The 24,769-nt window shown below is 37.0% G+C and overlaps 8 protein-coding genes across 10 annotated transcripts; 6 read left to right on the top strand and 2 right to left on the bottom strand.

Annotated features, from left to right (window-relative positions):
• Positions 1-44: 44 nt before the first annotated feature.
• LOC103855675 lies at positions 45-1,905 on the top strand. 2 transcript variants are annotated; one of them, XM_033289193.1, is made up of 6 exons: positions 45-168; positions 247-359; positions 450-558; positions 625-664; positions 736-964; positions 1,039-1,905. In XM_033289193.1, the coding sequence occupies exons 1-6, from the start codon at positions 45-47 to the stop codon at positions 1,423-1,425; spliced, it is 1,002 nt and encodes a 333-aa protein (XP_033145084.1). In that variant the 3' UTR covers positions 1,426-1,905. The 2 variants fall into 2 exon arrangements, with proteins under 2 accessions (XP_033145084.1, XP_009130942.1); XM_009132694.3 differs by having other exon boundaries at positions 736-825; positions 1,039-1,233.
• A 125-nt stretch (positions 1,906-2,030) lies between these two features.
• Positions 2,031-3,794, top strand: LOC103855674 (iron-sulfur cluster co-chaperone protein HscB homolog). Its single transcript, XM_009132693.3, has 6 exons — positions 2,031-2,406; positions 2,652-2,748; positions 2,842-2,931; positions 3,076-3,141; positions 3,285-3,353; positions 3,461-3,794. The coding sequence occupies exons 1-6, from the start codon at positions 2,069-2,071 to the stop codon at positions 3,596-3,598; spliced, it is 798 nt and encodes a 265-aa protein (XP_009130941.1). The 5' UTR covers positions 2,031-2,068; the 3' UTR covers positions 3,599-3,794.
• A 240-nt stretch (positions 3,795-4,034) lies between these two features.
• On the bottom strand, positions 4,035-6,953 carry LOC103855672 (fasciclin-like arabinogalactan protein 17). 2 transcript variants are annotated; one of them, XR_004456913.1, is made up of 3 exons: positions 5,094-6,953; positions 4,373-4,504; positions 4,035-4,331 (listed from the first exon to the last, which is right to left on the bottom strand). XR_004456913.1 is itself a non-coding variant. In XM_009132692.3 (3 exons), the coding sequence occupies exons 1-2, from the start codon at positions 6,391-6,393 to the stop codon at positions 4,428-4,430; spliced, it is 1,377 nt and encodes a 458-aa protein (XP_009130940.1). In that variant the 5' UTR covers positions 6,394-6,953; the 3' UTR covers positions 4,035-4,316; positions 4,401-4,427. The 2 variants fall into 2 exon arrangements, 1 of the variants encoding a protein (XP_009130940.1); XM_009132692.3 differs by having other exon boundaries at positions 4,035-4,316; positions 4,401-4,504.
• Positions 6,954-7,200: 247 nt separating this feature from the next.
• On the top strand, positions 7,201-8,628 carry LOC103855671. Its single transcript, XM_009132690.3, has 3 exons — positions 7,201-7,408; positions 7,493-7,566; positions 7,775-8,628. The coding sequence occupies exons 1-3, from the start codon at positions 7,389-7,391 to the stop codon at positions 8,461-8,463; spliced, it is 783 nt and encodes a 260-aa protein (XP_009130938.1). The 5' UTR covers positions 7,201-7,388; the 3' UTR covers positions 8,464-8,628.
• A 246-nt stretch (positions 8,629-8,874) lies between these two features.
• Positions 8,875-10,647, top strand: LOC103856834 (NDR1/HIN1-like protein 1). The gene has a single exon (XM_009133966.2). The coding sequence runs from the start codon at positions 9,058-9,060 to the stop codon at positions 9,697-9,699; it is 642 nt and encodes a 213-aa protein (XP_009132214.1). The 5' UTR covers positions 8,875-9,057; the 3' UTR covers positions 9,700-10,647.
• A 282-nt stretch (positions 10,648-10,929) lies between these two features.
• On the top strand, positions 10,930-11,899 carry LOC103855670 (NDR1/HIN1-like protein 3). Its single transcript, XM_033289206.1, has one exon. The coding sequence runs from the start codon at positions 10,990-10,992 to the stop codon at positions 11,695-11,697; it is 708 nt and encodes a 235-aa protein (XP_033145097.1). The 5' UTR covers positions 10,930-10,989; the 3' UTR covers positions 11,698-11,899.
• Positions 11,900-12,138: 239 nt separating this feature from the next.
• LOC103855669 lies at positions 12,139-13,789 on the top strand. The gene has a single exon (XM_009132688.3). The coding sequence runs from the start codon at positions 13,081-13,083 to the stop codon at positions 13,582-13,584; it is 504 nt and encodes a 167-aa protein (XP_009130936.1). The 5' UTR covers positions 12,139-13,080; the 3' UTR covers positions 13,585-13,789.
• Positions 13,790-15,046: 1,257 nt separating this feature from the next.
• LOC103855668 lies at positions 15,047-24,725 on the bottom strand. The gene is made up of 7 exons (XM_033289215.1): positions 23,564-24,725; positions 19,542-23,483; positions 19,227-19,382; positions 18,975-19,112; positions 18,702-18,789; positions 15,968-17,078; positions 15,047-15,833 (listed from the first exon to the last, which is right to left on the bottom strand). The coding sequence occupies exon 2, from the start codon at positions 23,477-23,479 to the stop codon at positions 23,114-23,116; it is 366 nt and encodes a 121-aa protein (XP_033145106.1). The 5' UTR covers positions 23,480-23,483; positions 23,564-24,725; the 3' UTR covers positions 15,047-15,833; positions 15,968-17,078; positions 18,702-18,789; positions 18,975-19,112; positions 19,227-19,382; positions 19,542-23,113.
• Between the last annotated feature and the right edge of the window lie 44 nt (positions 24,726-24,769).

Below are 24,769 nucleotides of genomic sequence, written 5' to 3'. Positions count from 1 at the left end.
TAAATAACTTCACTAGAAGGCTGTAAGTTTGGAAGTGTGAGATTATGGAGAAGAAACGAGAGATCTCTGAGTACAGAGAGAAGTTGGACAAGACCCTGTCTTCTCCTGAGCTCACTGATCATGAGACTCTCAAATCTCTTCTCAGAAACCAGCTTTACTCTTCTCAAGGTATGTCCATTTTGTGCTTTTATTGTTTATGAATCCACTCTGAGGTTTTGTGTCATGTTTGGTGTGATTAATGTGTAGAGTGTAATGAGAATATATTGGATAAAAGAGCAGCTGATGTATCAAAGCTACTTAGCATGCTTAGGAGTGTTTCAATGACGGATGCATCATCATCATCACATGGTGATTGGAAAGTATGTCTGACTTCAGACACACATTAAACTCTTTTTGGACAGGTGATCTTGGATTGTAACTAGTTAGCAAACAAGTGTTTTCTTTTACAGATAAAACAAGATCTTGAAGATTGCCGTGTCATGTACCGTGAAGGGCTTGAAGGAAGTCCCTTTCACACTTTGCTCGTTGAGGGTTACATGGATTCCACTCTCGAAGACTGTAAGTGTTTCTTTTAATAGCATCTCTAAAACATGATTCTGCATCTGATGTTTTATGATGATGCAGGTTTGTGTGTTTCTTGGGAAACAGCCCTCTACAAGAACTGGTTAGTGAGAGTCTCTTAAGACTATGGATTGTCAAGAACAAGGGATCTCATGTCTTGTTTTATGTTACTAGGTGGCCACAGTTTGCGTTTCCACCATTTAAGATTTTACAAGGCACATGCTTGCATAAGGTCCGGACCGGTGAACAAGTTTGTCTAGTGAGGTTTGTTCTTAAAAATATATATATAAAATTTTGTAGGGTGATAGGGGAACTTGATATAAAGCTGGACTTGGTCCCTCCGTCTCTTATGAATTTTATCGCTAGGCAGATCGTCGGTAAAGGTTTCAAACTGTATAAAAAGGTCAAGAAAACATGAGTTTTGGTTTAGCTGTCTCAGTGTTTCGGTGCAGTTTTCTTACTTTTGAATGTAAACAGGCAGCTGGTTCGGTGGCGAAACTTGATGAAGATTTCAGCAGAGCTTTAGCTGATCCTTTGTACATTAACATACGTCAAGCTATGTATTCAACTAATAAAGCAACTGAGGAAGAACAAGAGTTGGAGACGGAGAATAAACACGAAAATGATGAAGATGAAACTGTCCATTGCAGACGAGCGATTTTGGAGATTGAGGAGGAAAAAGAAGAATATTTTGAGGAAAGTGTTTCTTTTGAGGAGAGGAATGTAAATGGCAATATCAGAAGACAGTTAAGCATTAGTACAGAGGTGGAACAAGCTTTAGGAACTCTAGATAGAGCAATAAACATGGTTAGGAATATAACACCGGTCAAAGAAGATGTGGAGTTCCCGCCAAATAAAACATAGGATCAGACAAAGAAAGTAAGTTTGTCAGAGATAATTTGAAAATGTTCCTCAAAGATCACACACAGTCAAGATTTTTCAACATCAAGAGGGGAGCTATTTTAGTCAAGAAGACAAGAGAGAGCAGGAGACAGGAGATGATCACTTAAACAAAGGTAAGAATGAGAACTAGGGCCAGCCCTGAAATTTTGGAGGTTTTAGGCGATTTTTGTAAAGATTTCGGTGAAAAAAAATATTAAGAAAATTTGGGAGCCATTTTAAAAAATTTGGGAGTCTATGCATATGTAAATTTTTTTCAAAAAATATGGGACTGCGAATGTTTCATCGGGCTTTACCCTGGATCGGCCCTGATTAAAACGTAAGATAGCTTCTTTGCTTTCAGGTCTTGGCTCTGAAGGAAGCTCAGGTTCCTATGCATGCTATAGTTTTGTGGATTCTTTTTGTAAACTTGTTGCAAATTCATAATCAAAGCTACTCTAATTAGAGCTGGTCCAAGCCGAATAACAGTCTTTAACCGGAATACATTTAATACTAACCGGAAAACCAACTTTTTTACAGTTTAGACCTAACCGGTTTGGTTCGGGTGCTTAAAATAGTATACGACGATCTCTCGTACTTGTGTTTCCGACAGAGAGAGACAAATCAAATGAACAAATCAAAGAAGCTGGTGGCTTCAATCTCCACCCTTTTAATAAGACGAAGAATCTCTCATCCTTCTTCTTCTACTCTCCGATGCAATCCACTCGCAGCGATTTCGACTAATCCACAAACCGACTTGAATCCGGTTAAAACCTTGGCGGTTTCCATCAGGAGACTCCAATTTTCCGGGAGAGCTTTCTCCTCTGAATCTTCCGACAAGAGAATCTCCTCCGTGTGCTGGAACTGTGGTTTCTCTTCGGACAAAGCTGCGTTTTTGTTCTGTGACTCGTGCCGCAGCATTCAACCCGTTGATGATTCCGTCAACTACTTTCAAATCTTTGGCCTGTAAGTATAATATCTCTACACGCTTTTCGTTGATTCCAAAGGTTGTTTCAGACAGAAAGATTAGAACTTTATAGTTAGATTCAGTAACTGATCACTTTGAAAGGTGACATCTTTGAACTGGGTTTGGGTTTTAATAACTTGTCTTCATTAGGGAGAAGAAGTATGAGTTAGAAAGATTTGAACTTTATATTAGATTCAGTAGCTGATCACTTGAAAGATGACATCTTTGAATTGGGTTTGGATAGGGAGAATAAGTATGAGTTAGAAGGTGGAAGCCTTGAAGGGAAGTACAAAGACTGGCAGAAGAAGCTGCATCCTGATTTAGTTCATAACAAATCTCAGGTGTCTGTTTTGTTTTACTACTACATTGATGCATTATCATAACTTTTGTTATCATGTTTCTTACAGCAATTTCCCCTGAATTGTTGTTAACAGAAAGAAAGAGATTACGCAGCTGATCAGTCTGCAAAAGTGACTGAAGCATGCAGGACACTAACCAAGCGGCTCTCAAGAGCAATGTATATCGTAAGGTCCCCACTTTTTTACCTGTTTGTGGCTTCTATTTGGTTAAGGATTCTTGAAAGCTGAGACTTCTGACACTATACAATGATGTGAAGAAGTATAGATGGGTCTTATTGAGTCTGATTGATATTTGGTTTCGTTTTGTAGATGAAGCTGAATGGCAAAAATATTAATGAAGAAGAAACAGTAACAGATCCAACGTTGTTAATGGAGGTAAATTGATCTACCTCATAAAATAATATTAGCTCTCAATGATGAATTTTTTTGTTTGTTTGTTTGTGCAAATACACTTTATGTTTACAAATTTACAAATAAACAATATTCTTCTAGTTTTATTAACTGAAAAATTATGTCAGATGATGGAACTCAGAGAGGCCATAGCAGAAGCAGATGATTCAAAAGAGTTAAACCAAATCCAATCCCAGGTACCCTTTGAACATCCTGATTCATCTGCCTTTCTTCAGACGCTCTTGGTCACTTTTCTGAAACTGGGCACTGATTGAATCAATGTGGTTTTGTTGTTATTTTCAAGGTACAAGAGAACCTGAAGCAATGGTCTGATTCTTTTGCCGACAACTTTGAAAGCCAGAGGTTTGATGAAGCTGTAAAATGTATTCGGAGAATGACTTATTACGAGAAAGCTTGTGAAGAGATTGTGAAGAAGCTATGAGGAAAGCAGCCCTCTCTTGAACCATTCTTTTGTTCGTTTTCTTAAAGGCCTCAGTCACATTTGAAGGGAAACACATCATGATAACTAAAGTACCTTTGCTTCATGATTTGATTTACTTATAATATTTAACTGAAGACGTTGTAATAAAGAACATGGACAGATACCTTTCGCTGTGCTAGTTAAGTAGACTTCTGTATACAGGAAGCATCATCGACCACATGGGAAAAAAAGACGAGAGATTTCTCACTACAGCTAAGTTTGTATTCGTCTTTCAGACAACCAACAACACAGCCATGCAGCCAACCCGTTTCCCATGTCCATGTGATTAACTTAGAGACATCTAATCATGGTGATGATGATTATTCTCTTACCAAGTGCAAATATACCTTTCTCATAGTAAAAGCCAACGAGTCCAAAAAGCAACAAATTCTTAAGATAAAAGAAAAGGTTTATGTTCTCTCTCTTTTGTTACCCCTTTTTATTAATTGTACTTTCATTCTCATACACCACCAAATTAATTAAGAAATGATTGTATATCTAATTACAGTATTCATACTCCAACACCAATTATAAAAACTCCCCCCCCCCCCCCCCCCCCCCCCAAAAAAAAAAATATTTAAGAAAAAAAAAGAACTCAAAAACCATCTCTCTCATTTCATGAGAAAACTGGTTTCTGAAGCGTTGTTGTCTATACACCCAAGGCCAAATCTTCAATCAGCTGCATTAAGAGAAAGTCATGTTACCATTGCTAAATCGCTTGAACATATCAATGAACAAGAAACAAAGATTGTACAACCCTTACCTTTTTGAATGTGTGTACATAAGTTCTTTACCGGCATTTGGTGAAATAAGAAGCGTCCTTGCCAATAGCACCAAGCATTCTACAAGCTACTTCCAAAAGTTTTCCTGTTTGTTTCAATAAAAACAATAACACCTTTAATAAGTCAAAGTCCATCAAGATCACACACACTCTAATCTCTCCATGATTGTCCCCTTGCATTACAATAATTTTATATGTACTTTACAAAAAGCTATCAAATAATTTAAGTAACAAACCGTCTTGAAGGTAAGAAACGTGACAAGATGCTTATATCCAGCTTAGCCAAGGGCTATGACCAAACACACACACATGACACAACAACAACAACAAAAAAGCCTAACCCTTCTTTGATTCTTGCTTGGGTTTAGTATCATCCAATATTCTTCAAATCTTCACTTCCCTAACTCTAATATTGTTTCTTGCTAAGAGCCTAAGACATTTACTACATAACTACCATTCTCAAGGCCTAATTGCTTATCAGTAATCCACCTAAACCAAATTGGATTTAACCAAAGTTCAATCAAACAACTATAGACTACCGCAGTTGAATGAACCAAACATCAAATCAGTTTGCCAAAACTATGGGTGCTTAATCATCTAAACTTGCCAATACTAAAGGCAGATTATAAGATCAAAGATTCAATCAATGCAGCAAACACAGAGAAACAAACGTACCTCTTCTCGGTTGAACAACTTTCTTAACCGGTTTCTTAACCGATTCGACAACCTCCTCCATTTCAGGGAACAAAACACCATCAATCCCCTGAACCGAAATCCGACCGTCCGTAAAAATGTCCGGATCAAACAAATACGCCGACCTCTCACCGTCCCCAAACTTAACCGAACCATCAGCCTCCTTAGCCGCAACCTTATGAGGAAAACGCAGCGTATCGAACTTCACCTTCCCAAACCTCCTCACAGAGTTATACATACTCTCCTCCGTCTGATACTCGGGTATAATATGGTAATACACGATCTGCTCCGGAGCTCCAGGCTCGCTCAGCTGATCCGTAGTCAGCTTCGCCATGGCCTCGTCATTCGGAGCAAGAACCGTCAACACGTAACCTTCCGACACCAACCGACCCATCTCCGTCGCGAGCGACGTCAGGTTCACGAGAATGTCCGCCATCTCGTTGTAGCCGCCGTAATGCAGCAGCGTGTGGATGAAGTCTTTGACCTGAGCTTCGCCGTCGAAGTGGTGGCGCTTGCCTCCCGGTCCCGGCGCCGGCGCCGGAGCTAGCGATGGACCGGGAGCCATTGCGGATTTGATCGGGAGAGCCGGTGGGGATCCGGCCGGTGCCGGAGCGGGTTTCTTCTTGAGACGGTTGGTTCTCGGGTCGACCTCCGGAGCTCCTTCCGGTAACACGGCGGAGATTGATCGAAGGCTGCGGCGGCGGTTGAAATCCTCTTGCACGGAGCGGGGGATGAGGAGCCGTTCGATGCCGTGGATCAACCCGTCGGGTCGGGTCAAGTCATCGGGTCGGATTATTGCGGCGGAGTCCACCATCTTTTTGCCGTCTCCTTTGATCAAATGGAGATGATCGTTCGCTAACGTAATGTGTTTGACCCGACCCGGGTCCTCGGAGGGCCATTGGTCCGACCCGACCCGGGTGGGGATAATGTGGAACATGAGGAGTGTTTGGAGAGATTTGAGATTGCCTGGCTCGAGCAAGAAGCGCTTGAACTCCGGGTCGAGGTCACGCTCCAGAGCTTCGTTGCGAGGGGCGAAGATAGTGATGTTGTGGCGACCGACGGCGTCTTCGAGTGTCTGAAGGAGGAGAGCCTTCTCGACTAGCTCCGAGAGCTCTGTGTAACGAGAGTCGAGGAGAGCTACGAGGACGGAGTTGGAGTTGATCTGACCCGAACCGGATGAGGGATTCGGGTTCTTGGATAATGCAGATGAGGAGGAGGAGAAGAAGAGGAGGAAGAGAATGAGATTAGCGACGGCGGAGCCACCGTAGATACGGCGATCCATGGAAGCGGTGTTAGATCGAATAATCAGAAAGAGTTTATTTTTTCTTTTTCTTTATTTTTTATTCTTCTTGAAGTGTCGGCGATGGCAAGTGGAAGTGTGTGAGAGAGAGAGATGAGTTTGGTTGTGTGTCTGTGTTGTGTACTTGTGTGTAGTTTTGGGTTTTAGACCTTTCGGACCAGGCTGGTGTAGGGACCCACCAATTTTTATAATGTTCGTTGCTGACTTCATCTCCACTCAGCTCAGCTTGGCTTAAAATTTCCTTTCATTTTTTTTTGTTTTTGTAAGCTAAATTCTAGAAACTTAACAGAAACATATGTAATTTGGTACAGGGAATGATGTAGTTATGTGATGATATTTAACTTACAGTGAAATTAAAGAGAAGAAAGGCAAGTAGTGTGCGATTTTTTTTTTTTTTGAACAAATGTGAGAGTAACGCGTGGCTTTAAACGTGTGAGAGTATCAGATGAGTGAATGTAATTTCGAAGCAAAGGGTAAGCCGAGGAACGCGTGGCTCTCTAAAAGGAAGCTGTCGGTTTGGGACGTAAACATCAATCTAAATAGTAAATACACCTTTTGGGTTTGTGAATTATGTGTAATCTCTCCGTCGGAAACTACTGTCACGTGCCCTACGTGAACGTAAAGTCACGTCCAAAAGAAGCATCTACAGCCTTTTTTCTCTGTGACCAGAGGAAAAAAAAAAAGAGGTTTTCGATAATCAAGTTGGGCCACCTGAATCCTAATCAAATTAAAAGCCCATTACATATCAACACCGGCCCAATATTCTCAAAGCAAGAAGAAACGATGCCACATGAAACATACGGTTGGCACCTGTCCCATCGTCTCTCCCTTTTAATTATTTTCTTAACGACAAAGCAAGTATGGGCGGATACCAAAGCCATTTATCACGATACATTCTATATCGCTTGAAGATAAGTTTTAAGAAAAGCATCAGTCTCGTCTCTTCTACGGCCTTTCAGAATCTAAAGAGATCATAGATGGGTCTTCTCTCCAACAGGTTCCATCTTCTTTTATACTTTAATTCTTCTTGTTACTTTGCGATCATCTCATTTTTGGTGTATCGTTTGCCTTTGATGAACAGAATCGATCGATCAAGTTTGAAACCTGGGGATCATATCTACTCGTGGAGGACTGCTTACATCTATGCCCATCACGGTATCTTCTCCTCTTCGATTTATTTAATTTATCTTTACATTCGTTGTTTTGGATGTAATTATGTTAAAATTGATTTGAGAAAAAATTAGGGTTAGACAATGATTAGGTGTTTATATTGAGCCTCTCCTTGCTTGATTCACAAGCTAATTGCTTTGGTCCCAAAATGGACACAAGATAGTGTAATAATATGTTTTTTTTTTGTAAGCAGGTATCTATGTTGGAGATGATAGAGTCATCCATTTCACAAGACGAGGCCAAGAAGTTGGAACCGGGACCGTTCTCGATCTCATACTCGTAAGCTCAGGCCCATCACGAGCCCACACTCACTGTCCAACGTGCGTTCCACCCAACGAAGGCCACGGCGTCGTTTCCTCGTGCCTTAACTGTTTCCTAGCCGGTGGCGTCCTGTACCGCTTCGAGTACTCCGTCAACGCCGCTCACTTCCTCGCCAAAGCCCGAGGAGGAACCTGCACGCTCGCGGTCTCCGACCCTAACGAGATAACTGTCCACCGAGCCAACCACCTCCTCCGGAACGGGTTCGGATGCTACGACGTTTTCAAGAACAACTGCGAGGATTTCGCGATATATTGCAAGACGGGGTTGCTTGTTCTCGAAGGAAGAAGGACGATGGGACAGAGCGGTCAGGCTGTTTCGATCATCGGTGGGCCGATCGCTGCGGTTTTGTCCACTCCGATGAGGCTTGTGACGACGAATATATATGGGATGGCGGCGACTGCGGTTAGTGTGTACTGTGCGAGTAGGTACGCTACTGATATTGGTATGAGAGCTGACGTGGCGAAAGTTGAAGTGGAGGATCTCACGAGAAGGCTCTCTGTAGGGCTGTTCCAAGTGGTTGAGCCTCCAGTGGCAGCCGTAGCTTTGCCAAACACAAGTTGATAGATAAAGCTTAAGAGCTTCATCTACTTCTTGAATGTTTCAGTGATTGTATCATGTGTTGTTTCCAGTTACATTTCGTATCTAAAACATTCTAATAAGCACACTCTGCTTGTATACTTGAACCTTTCTCTACACTACATGAAAAATTGATATTTTTGTGTCATATACTATTACCGGTTTTGTAGAAATTATATTATCAAAATATAAACCCCTGGTGCAATCCGGTTTGTTTGGGATTAATTTGATTGCGGTTTAAATTGGATTCTCAAGGCAAAGCCACGGGAACAAGCTTTGATATACATTTGGAAGGAAAGAAGTGAATTAAAAAAGATTACCAAAATATAAAAAAATTCCTTAAACGAAAAGATGTACAATTTCTTTGTTCATAAATGAAAAATGTACATTTTTATGAAGCTTTTTTCTATATGATTTCATCATATTCTATTTTTTACGTTTATTAAGTTCCTTTTTTTGTTGATCAATACCAATGTATAAAACCCTACCATGAGTCCATCACCAATAGTATACGTACTTTAATAGCATCCTCAACTTCCCTCTTCCACCAACCACCGTCATCACCACCGGAACTCCAACATGCCCGTAAAAGAATGTGGCTCTCACGCCAGCAACTCACCCCGCCTCCTAAACTTCCTCGGTCGCAATATCATCTGCTTAGTAATATTCATCATCGTGACCATCATCGGAATTGCCCTAGCTTGGGTAATTCTTCACTCACCAAAGCCGCGCTTCATCCTCCAAGACGCAACCGTCTTCTCCTTCAACGTCTCCGGGGACCCACCGGACCTTCTCACCTCCAGTATCCAAACCACTCTCATCTCTCGCAACCTTAACGGCAAGACAGGAATCAACTACGACCGTCTCGACGTCTACGCTTCTTACCAGAGCCAGCAGATCACTCTCCCGACGTCGATACCGGCGGCTTATCAAGGATACGAAGAAGTCAACGTCTGGTCTCCTTTCATCGGTGGAAAATACGTCCCCATCGCTCGGGCCAACGCTTTGTCTCTTGTTCAAGAACAGTCAAGTGGTGCAGTCAAGGTGTTGGTTCATGTCGTCGGGAAGATTAGTTGGAAGGTCGGTCCTATTACGAGGACATCTGATCTCTTCGTTAGGTGTCCGGCGTTAATCAGTTTCGGGAATAGCGCCGCCGGAGTTATCGTAGGAGGTAGAGGCGTTAAGTATACGCTCGTTACCGTCTGCAGTGTTAGTGTCTGAAAAGCGACCAACTGACTTAACGGTGTCGGATATGTGATCATGTCACGGATTTTAATACTACGTGTTATACTATAATGATTTTGTAGCAGTTTAGTTTTACCATGAATTTACATTCGGTTGCTAATGTAGTATTATTTATATTATTAAATCTGATTGACCTTTCTTGTTTAAAAATATGTAACATATGAAAGCAAGTCTTCACCTAATCTTCGTCTACAAGTCTTTGCTAAATTTGTATATTTTCTTCTGAATTTTGTGACAGTTTGTTTTGTCACATATAATAACTGGCATGTTTTTTTTTTCTCGACCTTTTATGTTTGTATGAGCTAATTGAATTCTTCATTCATTTTATAACTATTGCTCCAAAGTCTTAATTTTGTCCAGTTTCGAAAACACTAGCTTGGCTATCTTACTCTTAGCAATCGCTTTTAATTAAGGAAGTTTCTTGGAAGGTTATATTACATTGTAAAGATTGCTCTCTTTACAATTCCCAAACTAACTACTGCACGAAAGGATCATTAAAGCATCTCCGATGTAAAACTCCATTTTTTCCTCTAAAATAGAATAAAAGTGAAAATGGGGTAAAATTGCTCCAACCCTACTCTATTTCCCACTCCATAATAGAGTGATGAACAAAAAAAAATAGATTACTCCATTTATGGAGTAAATTTCATTATGGAGTGAGATATGAAGTTGGGTTGGAGTATTATTTACTCCATATTCACTTTTACTCCATTTTAGAGAAAAAAATAGAGTTGAGATGGAGATGTCCTTACATTCCCACTTGTATACATTTCCATTTTCACTACATAAATATTCACGTATATACGGAAAAGACCAATGCCCCGTTAATCAAATTATCCTAGATTTAATAGAAGTATTTAACTAATTATTATAATCTTAATTTACTAATTATTTTTGAACAAAAAATTTACATAGCTAAACTAAAGAGGGTAAATAAACAGAAAAAAATCTAAGTAAAAATTAAGAAACAATATTCTTGAATGTTTACTAAACTGTTATCATAAAGATGTAAGAATTAAGAACTGTGCCGTAACTCGGAAGTAACCTCTAATTAATCAACTCGCCTTAGAATATAAAAAACGCGTGTCACCTTTGACTTTGAAAAACAAAACCGCGTCCGTTTAATCGGTTTATCTAATACACGCTATCTCTAGTATATATACACCTTCTTTCTTAAATCTTTACAATCAATAACAATTCCATTTTTATTTTCTCAAAACATTACACACAAACAGAAACTTTCTTTAGAACTATTCCATCAAACCCATGGGCGACAGGCAACCGCACTTAAACGGTGCGTATTACGGGCCATCCATTCCTCCGCCGACAAAAACCTCTCACAGCCACGGCAGACGCGGCGGTGGATGCTGCTGTTTAGGTGACTGTCTCGGCTGTTGCGGCTGCTGCATCTTAAGCGTCATCTTCAACATCCTCATAACCCTAGTCATCGTCATTGGCATAGCCGCTCTGATCATCTGGCTAATTTTCCGACCAAACGCCATCAAGTTCCACGTCACCGACGCCAAACTCACTCAGTTCACACTCGGCACGGACAACAACCTTCGATACAATCTCGACCTTAACTTCACGATCCGAAACCCTAACCGACGTATCGGTGTTTACTATGATCAGATCGAGGTCAGAGGCTACTACGGTGATCAGCGTTTTGGAGCAAGTAACATCTCGCCGTTCTACCAGGGACACAAGAACACGACGGTGGTTGGAACTAATATAGTTGGACAGAGCTTGGTGGTGCTTAACGGCGGAGATAGGGGGGATTTTGAGGAGGATGTGAAGTCAGGGATCTACAGGATCGATGCGAAGCTGAGGCTTAAGATTAGGTTTAAGTTTGGGTTGATCAAGTCGTGGAAGTTCAAGCCGAAGATCAGGTGTGATCTCAAGGTTCCTCTTAGTACTTCTAACGCAACCAGCGGGTTTCAGTTCCAGCGGACCAAGTGTGACGTTGACTTTTGATGCTAGTCAAAGTCAATACTATATTGTCATATGAATTTATAGACACTTGTTTATTTATTTATTTTAGATTATTTTCTTTATTATTTTCATACATGATGGACTTTGTGTGATATCATTGGAGAGGCATTTCTTGTGTGATAATCTTTTATTGTATGGTTCCATGTAAATTAAATAAAAAATTTGAATTTTTTGTTTTACGATATTTATTCAGAATCAAATTTTGAGATATTCCAAGTAAACATATACGTAGACAGCATAAAATAGTTGTATGCTAAAGATGTGTTGAATCAGCTTTTTAAGCACTTAAATTATACAAATCAATATTAAAGCCATCTAAATCCAGACCTGATTGGCTGATTACATATGTTTTTATATTTTTTTGGTCAAATACTCTGCTTCCTGGCCTTGTTCTAAACTGTTTAGTATTTACGCATAGAAACATCGATTTGTTTATTAATTTTCAAGAGAATTTGATAGCAGAAATGAGGACAAAGTAAACAAAGATTTTCAAACGAATGTTCCTTCGGCAAAAACAAACAAACTCAGCTCTCCGCACACAAGAAAGGATAAAAATGCCTCTGCCTTTTCACCAAACATTTGTTGGTTTGTTCTATGAAAACGCCTCTAAATAGCTGAAAATATACTTAACATCAAAACAGCTGTTGTTAGAATTTTCAGGAGTACGAGGCTAGAAGCGAAAATAGGATGAACCACAATAAACATCGTATTGAGGCGGCGAGTGGACTGGGTCAGGATCTTTGCTATTATATTTCTTTTTCTTTTATATCGGCCTAGTATTCCTTACTAATTGACTAACTTCTGAGACCAGGTGGCCTAAACCACTTGCCCAACGATACATTCATCATGTTTTATATCAAGCACCATTGGTAATACATGCCTTCATTTAGGTGTGAGTCAAACAATAGGACTTTATCATGGTAATAAATATTTATGTTATATAAACATATCATTTCTTATTTTCAAAGAAGAAACATATCATTTCTTTATTGGATGAGTTAATTACGTCAGAAGCTTACTTTAATAACGGAAATAAAAATATTTTAGATTTACATTGGGTATATATTATATCAATTACTAATCAAGTATTAGGAAAATAATGATTACGTTGGTTGGTTGGATATCCGAATTATACATTTCATCTAATCTTCACACCCACTTCTATAATATATCTTTGTCTGTATGTAAAGTACTTTACATAAAAAGAATTTTGCAATTATGAGCTAAATACACACTTGGATGGTATCATTCATACACGGTGAATGACTCACATCCAATCAATAATTATTCAGAAAATACAAAGAAAGTAAACGTTTCTCTATTATAAGCCAAAGATAATGACAAATGTCTACATTATAGACATCAATGATTACATTAGACCTCATATTTACACACAAACCCACTCAGCCACAAACACAAGAGAAGACTATGGAGATACCGTCAACATCTCCGGCGACTCCACTCCGCCGTAGAAACTCCATTTCCACGACGACACCTGCGATCACCACCTTAGAAACTCCATCTCCGTCGTTCCATTTCGAGCTCATCTCGCTGAAACCACCCTCTTACACATCCCTCAGAGATATCATCTCATCTCCGAGTAACTCCTCCGTCAACTTACCGTCTATTAACGGTAGCAGCTCTCCTGTTTTATCCACCGTGGGAGATATCTCGATACGCAACCCACTCGTTAAGCAAGCCGCTTGGTCTTATCTCCAGCCAACGGCGTTGACTTCATCGGATGACTCGCCTGGGTGTTCTCAGTTCCTCCGCCGCGTATGGCTCCACTTCTCCGCCGGGATACAGTTCTTGAAACGTATGTTTGACTGGATTGTCCGATCAATCTGTATTCCTCAGATTGTTAAGTAGCTTGCCCTATACGTTTGAACACAAGTGTTTGTATACAATAAAGTGTTACCAGAATCCAAAAATATTATCAAGAAAAGAGTTTTTGATTTCTTGAATTCTTCAAAGTCTATTATTACATAAAGTCTCCAAGACATATCCATGTTCCTATAATGTAAGCTTGACCAACCTGTTGCTTGTAAGACAATGGAAGGAAGAAGAGACTGTTTCAGCTTGTTAGTGTTGAATCAACAAAAGCCCATGAAATTCTCCAGAGCATGTGGGCTGCTAAGTAGAATTAGGCCCAGCCGCCCAATTAGACGCAGGTCTGCTTATTTCAAAAAGCTTTGAAGATATGAAACTGAAATTGATGTTAGGTTGTTGTAGATTTAAATTCAATTCTTGTTCAAAACTTGGAACATATGTTTAACATGGTATGCATGTTTTTTATGAACTCTTAAAAATGTGGGTAATACGAAAAATTAAAGAACTTATATTCACAAGGTTATTACAGTTCATAATTTTAGCTATTTCTCTGCCACGTGCGAATAGTTGCCTCCTTGAATTTATACATTAACTAGTGGTTTGCCCGCGCTACGCGCGGGATGATTGTAAATTGAGTTTGCCTTCGACTGATTTGTGTTAGGCCTGGACATTTTGGGTATCGGTTCGGTTCGGTTCGGGTATTTCAGATTTCGGGTAGTTCGGATAGGAGCTAGAGTATCCATTTAGTACTTGACCTATTTTCGGTTCGGTTCGGTTCGGATAGTAAATGTAGGATCCGGAAAATATCCAGAAAAAGTTCGGTTCTCATTTGGATCCGGTTCGGGTTCGGATAATTCGGATAGTTCGGATAATTTGGATAAAATATCGGTTATTTAGGGTAAAATATCAAATAATTAGAATGATTTAAATAAAAAATTTGGATATTTTGGATTAGTTTGGATATTTCGGATAAAACTATCTGGATAGTTTCGAATAGTTCGGATACTTTATATTTTTAACTATTTTTAGATACTTTTAATAGAATTTTAAATTAAAATATATATTTAGTTATGTTATATGTATATATAATTATATTTTTATATATTCGGGTACCCATTCGGTTCTCGGTTCGGTTTCGGTTCGGTTCGGTTATTTCGGATATAAAAATATAGAAACCGTTCGGATATTTGAAGGTATTGGTCCAGTTCCGGTTTGGTTCTTCGGTTCCGGTTATTTTGTCCAGGCCTAGTTTGTGTTTTGAAAAATTTTAATTGATGTTTTGTTATTTTGGAATTGGGTGGTTTTTTGTTTCTGAGATTGTCTTGTCCTTTGGTGTTTGTGTGATTGGTATATTTTTATGAATTGTGAGTGCTTCATATTTGATATAATCTACTACAAAAGCAGACCGACTTCTGATGGATCTATAATATTTTAGACACTTAAATATATAACTGCTGGTGGATTGTGTTCCGGAATACATGGTTGGCTTAAAGGGTAAATATTTCGAAATATTCTTATATTAGTAGTGCAAAGAACTCAACCAACATACGTAACAGTAGTGCCAAAGCATTATTTGATTTAAAAAAACGACAGCAACATGGTAAAATAAGGTTTCCATATTCACCTATTCCGTACGGGACTTCTTAGCAGCAGGCTCAATTGTCTTGAGCTTTGGATTCTACGATATGAAGTCATCAACTTCAGGGAGGTTCCCCAGTGTGCAGTCTGTAACTCACGGTGTCTCCTTCGCATTGTTGTTGCCTAGCTTAGCAGAAGCTGAGGCAAGTGAGATGGCTTCAGGCATATTGTCTTTGGGCCCATCTTCTCTTCCCTGCTAAAGGTATTTGCAAACGTTTAATTAGTCAGCGAATTAGTATATATTCCAATTAGAAAAATATACATCAACACCAAAATCAAGACGCTAAGGTCTGATGCTTTGATGTAAAATTAAAAAGAAAACAATTTCAGCTGAAAATGTAAGTATTCATGATAATTTCAGTGATTAAATGGGAACTTGTTATCCTGCTGCTCAGCAAAACCTCCACCCTGAATATGGGAAATAATGTTTTTTCAAAAAAATTACCACCGGAAAAGATGAAATTTCTTTTTTTGGTAAACATGTTAAGTAGGAAAAGGTGAAATTTGTTAACTTATAGGAGGATTAGTTGAAAATGAACCATGTGTTGCCCAACTTCAGAAGTGTGAACGTTGTCAGCTTGATCATCTCGGAAAAAGCCGCGAAGATAGCTTCCTCGGTTTCATCTAAAATGGTCAACTCCACACGGCACCTGACAAACATTACCATGAGACATGGCACAGAAAAATAGAGTTAAAATTCACTGTCTAGGCTGGTGTAGAGAATGGTAACTGTTTGTTAAGCCATATGTTCGTTTCACAGTTTGTTTAGCCAAACGTTAGTTACCTGAGAGAAGCAACAACATTTGGGTTTGTGCAAACAGTGCGTGTGAATGAAGATTCACCCTGCAGAAGCTTCTTAGAGCAACCAATGTAACACCAGCCTTTGTCAGTTTGAATTCCCATAACTTTGCCAATACAAAGGAAGTCGATTGCCTAGATCACACATCACAACAACATAATTAGAGTAGTATGACACGTGAAATTGTGTTGTGGTGACATATTCATTCAGCTCTGAGACGGTGAGGGTTTCAATTTTCTTCCCATGACGTAACTTTGTTGGCTTTGTTGGTGCTGCTGAGCCGTCAGTAGCCAATCTAATGTGTTTCATAGCTTTTAGTAAGATCACTATGAGTACTGGGAATAATTATACACAGTAGAATAATCAAATTAATTGTTGGAGATAATTTACATCTCATAATAACACTGTTTTGCAGCTGTTTCTGAGTCTAAGTAGATATGAGTCTCAGATGTTGCGTTTGCAAATAACCGCCCTGAAAAAAAAGGCGTAAATGAAGATGATGGGGGCTCAACTATATATCCATTATACCAACCTATGCACGCCTATTGGTTCCTTGAGCAGTAGATAAAGTCTGAAATAAGAAAATCTAACCTCCAACCATTTTAGGATTGACGTATGTAGCTACAACAACCTTGGTTCGGTATCAAAACCTGTAAACTATTATGAAATTTGTAGGCTAAGCCGTCAAATAAACTTAGGCAGATAGAGACATCCCTGCAAAATACAAAGTGGGTGAGTGGTAACTCGGTGCGCCTATTCTTGTTTCATAGGAGTTAAAATCACCCTTCCATCTGAACTGTTGCCATAACACACTGGTTGCCTTGCAAGTCGTCATTAAAAGAGCTTCTGATGCTGTCAAGTCTCCAATAATGTTTATGAAAATTCAAGTTGATTACATTCAGATATTGGAAAACTATAGTCTATTTAGGTAAAAAAAAAACCTGGAGGTTGAGAAGCCTAAACATTTCATCAGGTATAGGATAGCGAGGGAGAGTCAGAGATTTTGAAGACATACAATAACCTCTTTGTCTCTATGCTTCAGCCGGGAGTTTTTTTTTCCAGATGCTTGAGGACCCTATATCTCCACAGCACGTCTCTATTAATAAGAAGAACAACTAGGTGATTTTCCCGTGCTCATGCACGGACATAAATATTTATAAAATAAATATAATATAATAATTAATTGATATTTATTTTTAATTTCAAATTAATTTATAATTTGTATGTATAGTTTATATTAATTATATCATATTACTTTAATTAAATATTTATCTAATTGGTTTTGTTGTTTTTACAGTCAATTTAGTTGTCATTTGGACATATTGGATTCTGTTTATTTATTTGAATTCAACTATTATAGAGATTTTTTGTAAATATATTAATTTTTGATTAATTTTCTTATTTACATTTTAGGTTGGTTGTTGTCTTAAATACATAGGTATATTTTATTAAGATTATATATAATTTAAGATATATTGTGATTAGAATAAAATAAAAAATAAACTAAAATGTCTTATTCCAAATTACATAAATTAATATAATGATAATATTCTAAAGTCTCATGCATATATATAAATTTTACAAAAGATCTAAATTGTAACAGTGAGTTAGTATTTTATTTATCATTTGTTAATAGATTTTATGTCATCATATAATTTAAATTTATAAAATAAATAAATTATAATTATATAAACAAAATAAATAAATTATTATTATATAAACAAAATAAATAAATTATACATTCTTATTGTAGTTACATCTATAATTTTATATATAAGTTGGGTTAGTTGCTAATAAATTATACATTCTTATTTTAGTTACATCTATTATTTTGGATATAAGTTGGATTAGTTGCTAATATGTTCATTTGTCAATATGTTTATTGCTAAAATGTATTTTCAGTTTTTTCAATATCTCTTAAAATATGCAGTAAATATGTGATTGTATTTTATAAATTATATTATATAAGTAAAATAAAATTTATTTATTTTCCCATAATTGTAAGATATTATAGTAAACTAAATATATGAAAAAACATAAATAAACATTTTAATAATAATAATAAAAATTTATTTTTTGTTAATTAAACCTATATACGTTTATGTTACCTAATTATTTTGTGTAATCATCTAAGAAAATATATAGATATAAAAAAAAATTCAATTACTTTGAAAATATATTTTTGTATTGTGTAAAATTATGTTTTAAAAGAAAAATATTTCTTTTTCTAATACCAAGATCATTTGTGTGAACTTTGTTTTTTTTGAAATCGCATTATATACAAATATATATTTCATCTAAGAAGATGTAGATAAAAAAAAGTATTTTATTACTTCAAAAGTATATTTTTGTTACTTAAAGATATTTTTAAATGGAATATTACTATTTTGTGAACTTTCCTTTTTTATGAAATCATATTATATATACATATATTTTTTCGTTTTTAAATTATTTTTAAGACTTTAAAAATTTTTCCTTTTTATTTATATTGTTTTTGGAAAATTTTAAAAAGTAAAGAATTAAATGTACTTTTTTATTTCATTAGGGATATCGTAGTAATCAACCACCGTAAGAGTTAACGTGAACGCGACACCTAGGAAAGTGACTTCTCAAATAATATTATAGTGATCATAAGCAACCCAAAGCTGAGACAGTAATATCTATATTTTAACAAAAGACACATCTAGGAGAAACCTCAAGCTGAAAGGAGTGAACAAACCTCTTTTCATGCCAATGGTGTACATCATCTGTTCCTTAGCTCTCCATCTTTCAAACCGTAAGTATTAGGCTCTTACTTGCCAAATCACCTAAGAAAAAGTGAATGAATAAATTTTATGCTCGTCCATACTTGCTCTAGATCATTAAGTAAAAACATAGATATTTAGTCAAAGAAGGAACTGATGTTAAGAAAGCTTTAAGTCAAGGTGAAGAAGTCATTTCAAGAGATGCAAACATGATGGCAGCAATAAGAGAAGGTAAGAGATCGAGTCACCTAAGGATTGTTTCTTGTAGTAAATGAAACTGATTCTCAATGGCTGAATCGGATTGTTTTTGCACGAGTAGAGGTTTGACTTCATGTTTGCGGTCGTCTTTTTATGATGAAGAATTCTAGTGAAGTCCAAATCTGCAACTGTTTCAGACTTTCAGTGACGAAGCTATTATCTACAATCTATTGAACAACTCAAAAACACATAATTTCTCAAGCCAAACAAAAAAAAGGATCATGAGCAAATAGAGATCATACGCAAGAGGGAGGTTGCAACGGGGATTCAGTGATCGTCGGCGAGAATATTATAGATGTTATACTGAAGGGAGGCTCTTTCCAAGGGAGATATCTGCCGAAATACATCTTTCCATGGAATATGAGTGCCCAAAAGATAAACTTGTAGGTCTTGATCCACTGAATGTGTTCATCAGAGAAGACAAAATCTGACTTTGTTAAGAAATATACACAAAGAGAGTTCAAATAACATATTCTTTTTCTATAACCAGAATATAGAATTCTAAAGATTATTTCATCCTTTCATTTAAATCAAATGAATCAGATGAGAAAATTTACCCGAAAATCTCCACGAAGTACAGACTTGGCATCTCAAAGGGGAGACTTGACGGTAGCAAGAGAGAGTCTGGAAAGATTGTCTTTCTCAAGTTCGTAGCTTATTAATTAAAGACGACGATGAGATCGATAATTAAAGAGAACTAAAGACGCATAGCAGTTCAATATTGAATGAATGCCATAACTGTATACGTTTCTCAGAAGCATCAATGAGGATGAGAAGCTGGACCGCGAGCGTTTCACACAGAGAAGACGGTCGGTCAAAAATCATCAACATCTGTGGCTCTGCGTTGGAGCCCATTCCATTAAATAATTACAAACACTTAGCCCACTAAACAATTGCGAAAGGAAATTCAAATGGTTTAAAAGAAAAGGACACGTGTCCAATTTTAAAACACCCTCTGCTGAGGTGGCTCAAGGAAGAGAGTTTCTGAGCAACTTTATTAATATAGATATTCATGGTATTTGTTTTTATTAATAATGGTAATGCAAGAAATTAAGAAAAAAACAAATTACGTTTAATATCCTGTCAGTATTGCTCTTCATATTGAATCAATACAAAAATGTACGTAAAAAATGAGAAAATATCCCGCTGGAGTGCCCGCCCCTGGGTTCGAACCTTGGCTACTGCGAAATTTACATATGGGCTGCAGCATCCGAGACCGAAGACCATTACACGGTGAGCTACATGGTGACGTCCTGTCAGCGTCCATGCTCACTTCGGTCTCTAGTCTGGACCACTTCGGTGGAGGCAGGATACTCGGTTTACAAAAAAAAAAAAAGAGAAAATATAGAAGATACAAAGAAAACTATTGCAGTTTAAATGTGTACTGCACTCACAATAAAGAATAGCATAATTAGATTTCAACCACTCAAGTATTAATGCATTTATAGAAGCAATAAATTAAATAATTAATTAGAAGAAAACAAAACATTGAAATAAAATTATGACATATCCTCTTTATAGCTTGGTCAAATTTCTTAAGGGTGAAGTTTTTTCTGTGTGGTATTAGTGGCAAAGACGTTAACGATCATCTTAAAGAACAATACATGAAAGCTAACGCTTAGGCAGCGGCAATATCCGGAAAACTCAACTATAGTATAAAATGTACGTACGTTTCTCCGTACTCCACCACTAAATGTGATCACAAACGCTAATGAATAATATGTTTGAATTGTCGATAAGTGATTATGATGAAACCTAATTTTTCTTAGATATAAATATAACGACTGTGACTAGTCAAAATATATAAACCCCGTGGACGGCGAATTGTGTGGGATTAACACTTTCGGATGTGGAGTGAACACGTCGAGATACAATTATCTAAATTAATAATACATTTGTAACTAATTAATTAGGCTAGATATGCATTGATATATATCTTAAGAATCAGAAAGTCTATAACTAATAAAGGTAATTGGCCATATATTAATTCAAGAGTGGGATAGATTTTGCATGCTTTCTATTTGTGGACGTGCAATTGCATGCGATAGAATAAGAACGTTTCTAATAGTTTTGCGCTGTGACCAAATACCTCTTTGAGCGGTCCTCAAATATCTTTGATGGACCTCATATTTGCGAAGGGGTCCACATCAAATCTAGTATTCCACCCTCCAAACGCCAATCTAATCTTCGCATCATCACTCACATGTCTCCTCTCGTCATCATGTAACTCACATATACACATCTCTAACATCCAACATGAATATGATTAGATGGTTTATTAGAGTAGAGTTGATGGAACTTATAGATGTAACAAGAACGTTTGTGCAAACAACAATACTTTAACTAACTTAGCAAAAAAAATTCTTTTAACTTTTAAAGTCTAACTGATTTATAGAGAGTATATATTTTTGTTCCCTTTTTAATTTTTTTTCTAGAACGGCCTAATACAAAATTCCCCAACGTCCGAGCTCTCTAATAATTCTCTTCAGAAATGAGAAAATTATATATTTTGGTTGATGATATGATATGTCAGTTCCACTAACCTAATGAAGTTAATACCATCAAACTAGTTTGGTTCTGTGTGGGGTTTATAAACTCTATGAAAGTAGAATGTTAATCAAATGATCGGGCATAACTGAGAAAATGAGAGGTAGGAAGCAAGCATTGAATTAAGGGAACACGGCAATAGAAAGGTGGCATTTAGTGAATGATAAGAAGAGAAATGGAGTTCTTTTGAAGACATGGCAAGTAGCCAAGTAGTGTAATGACGAAGAGAAATATAAAAAAAAAGTTAAGAAGTAGAGAAATGAAATAAAATTCGCAGCATCATCATGAACATAATTATTGTTTCGTTCTTTGAAGAGGTGAGCTAGAAGAGAGCAATGAAGGTGAAATTAAAGTCGTATTTATAATCTGACGTAACGCTCATTACAATTCACAACTGTCTCAATTACTATTGCATTTATATTTTGGTTTTAATGATCTTTAAATCTTAACAATTTGAACAGCTGTTATATACAAACTGATGCACCTTCCTCTGATTTTATTTAAATGCTCTGAACTACTTTCCTCTTCGATTTTAACCAGTTTTCATTTTTTACTTGTTTGTACTTCGTCGGCAGATTTTTGTATAGATTCTACAAATACAATCATAGCATTTTACACGTTGCATGCTCAGAAACACCTAATCTAAAGTATCTAACTATGTTTAGCTAATTATAAATGAAAAAAAAAAAGATTACATCTTATCACTTTTCTTCCCTGATAATTGTTTTTGCCATTTGCAAACTCCCGTCCTAGGTTTGTCTGCTTTTTTTTGTCTTTAATCAAACATGCAATTGCTGAGGACAAAAATATTGTTATGGGTTCTTTTGAGTTAACATAAAAATTTTAAAAAAAACACACACATGAAAAACAAGGGAATTTTTGTGTATGAGGCCAAAGTTACCAAGGTGGGACTAAATAAGAAGTTCTCGTCTGATCTCTAACCATTCTTTCTTCACTCATCTGAACTGCTTTTTCAACAAGTACAAGGAATCTATATAGTTTTCTCTTCAGATTTTCCTGGGGATTAGGATCAAGCTACTACATATTTCACAAGGTCAATTTTAGATCTTCCTTTTCGTGATTGGTACGTAATCTTTATGCTACGCCAAGAATGTCTACTTTTCTTATAGTCAAACACAAAACGTCTAATTCTCTTATACATATGAGAGGCAGAGTACCCCAAAAAAGATTTGGAATATAAGTCATCGGTTCCGTTACGAGGGTTGCCATAACTTTGATGGATGAAACGATTTATAAGACTCAGGAGTAGAATATGGAGACAATGACACACATTTTCACGTACAGATAGATTCTTCTTCCATTAGATAACCCTCAAATGGTAGAAAAATGTTAAGGAAAGATAGGAAAAAGAAAAGATAGTGCTATTCACGCTCCACCCTTTTTTATTTGAAGTTTTGTGAGTATGAAAACCCTAGTTTCATCTCTTACGTACCTTCTTCTCCAAGTTTATAAAGTGGAGCGTGATTAGCACTACTCTCATAAACAACAGCTACATTCGCAAAGATAAAAAGGATAAATAACTAAATAAAAAAGACATGGGTTTTTGGTTTTACTGGTCTTTTCAGTTCCTCCGAGTCTTGCGACCAGAGGAAGAAGCGGCTGGAGCGTTGGCGTTTGAGGCGTTTTCATGGTTGAAATCAAGAAGAACGGTGCTTTTGCATTTAGGGCATTTAGGGTCGTCTTGTGAGAGCATAACGTACATGAGACAACGAGGACACCCGACAAGAACCATCGAGCTTGTCTCTGGACTTGTCGAGTACCTCACAGACTGATCGTCCTGGTTCATCTCCGAAGAGACACACGAGCTTTGCGGTGACGTAGGTGATGTTGTCGCAGAGCGGCTTGGAGATCGAACAACCCTCCTCCTGCTTGACGTAGGCGGCGAAAGATTCAGCTTCATCTCGGGCTTTGGACTTCTTCGACTCATCTTTCTGTGTTAAATTAGATAAAAAATATTTCAGACAAGAAGCGATTAAGTTAAAAGTGAGTTTGGTCGGAGAAAAAAAAATACCTTGAAACCTGCGGATTGAGAGGGAGTGTTTTCCGTGATCTCAAAGACTTTTCCAACTTCAATCACAAAGAGTCTCTCTTCTCACTGGTGGTTGGGTTGCTTCAGCTTAGGTCTTTATATACAAGAAAGAACACAGACATAAACTTAAAAGAGAAAGAGAGAGATAGATTGTTCATTAAGGCTTAATTTAATTATGAGTGAGAGAGAAAACCATAAAGTTTGAACTGAAGTATACACTATTAGATGGTTAATTAATTGCCTAAGGAGGGAAAGAACAAGAGAGGTGTTTAATGGCAAATTAAATACTCAACAGACTACCATTATTTATTTTATTTTATTTTCTTTATAGGAATTAATATATGTAACCAATAAATTAAATGGCAACCAACTTGAATTAGATGTCTATAATAAAAACTTGAAAATAAATAAACTCATAATTTCAAAAGTAAAAAATGTACAGTCAAAGAAATTTAATTGAAATTAAAGAAAAGCAAACAAACTTAAATGGCAACACACCAGAATTGGTACAGAGAACCTCAAATACAGGCAAATATATAAAGTGAAACCACCTTCCTGGCCTTAGCTTTATTAAAAGTCTTATGAGAAGGAGACAAAAGAATAAATATTTCAATTTCAAACCTACCCATTAATATTTTCAAAAAATATCAGATTTGCTATCCTATTGAGGATGAAATGAGAGTTGGGAGTAAGTATAAACCCCATGAAGGGTTTCAAGTGAGTCCAGTGTTTGGTAGTCAAATTTGGTAGTTGTTTATGAATAACCAGTTATGTAGGTGGACCTCAAGCTCTCAGTTATGTCTATTGTTAGATATCATATAATTTTGACTGATACCTATTCAACTACCATCTAAACCAATAATAGTTTGTAGAAATTCTAGATCTTATGAATGAATTTGTAAAGTGTGTTCCAATTATAAACTAGAAGGGATCAATACTTCTAATTTGACTATTAAAACAATATGTATGTTGGATTCGATTCTCAGGTGTATTTTGGTATCAGTGGTTCTTAAGGAGAAAGGATGTTTGATATTGCTAAGGTTTTGGTCTCTTGATCTAGGTAAGAACTCATCCTATACTATAGACATTTGAACTGAGATTTTCAGATTAGATGTGCTGTCTCAGACATTCTAGTATGTCTTCAGGTCCGATTTAGAGTTGGTCGTGGTGGTGATCTTCAAGAGTGTG

The sequence above is a fragment of the Brassica rapa genome, chromosome A03, assembly GCF_000309985.2.
Source record: "Brassica rapa cultivar Chiifu-401-42 chromosome A03, CAAS_Brap_v3.01, whole genome shotgun sequence".
Lineage (NCBI taxonomy): Eukaryota > Viridiplantae > Streptophyta > Magnoliopsida > Brassicales > Brassicaceae > Brassica > Brassica rapa.
This window is presented reverse-complemented; position numbering and strand designations above follow the sequence as displayed.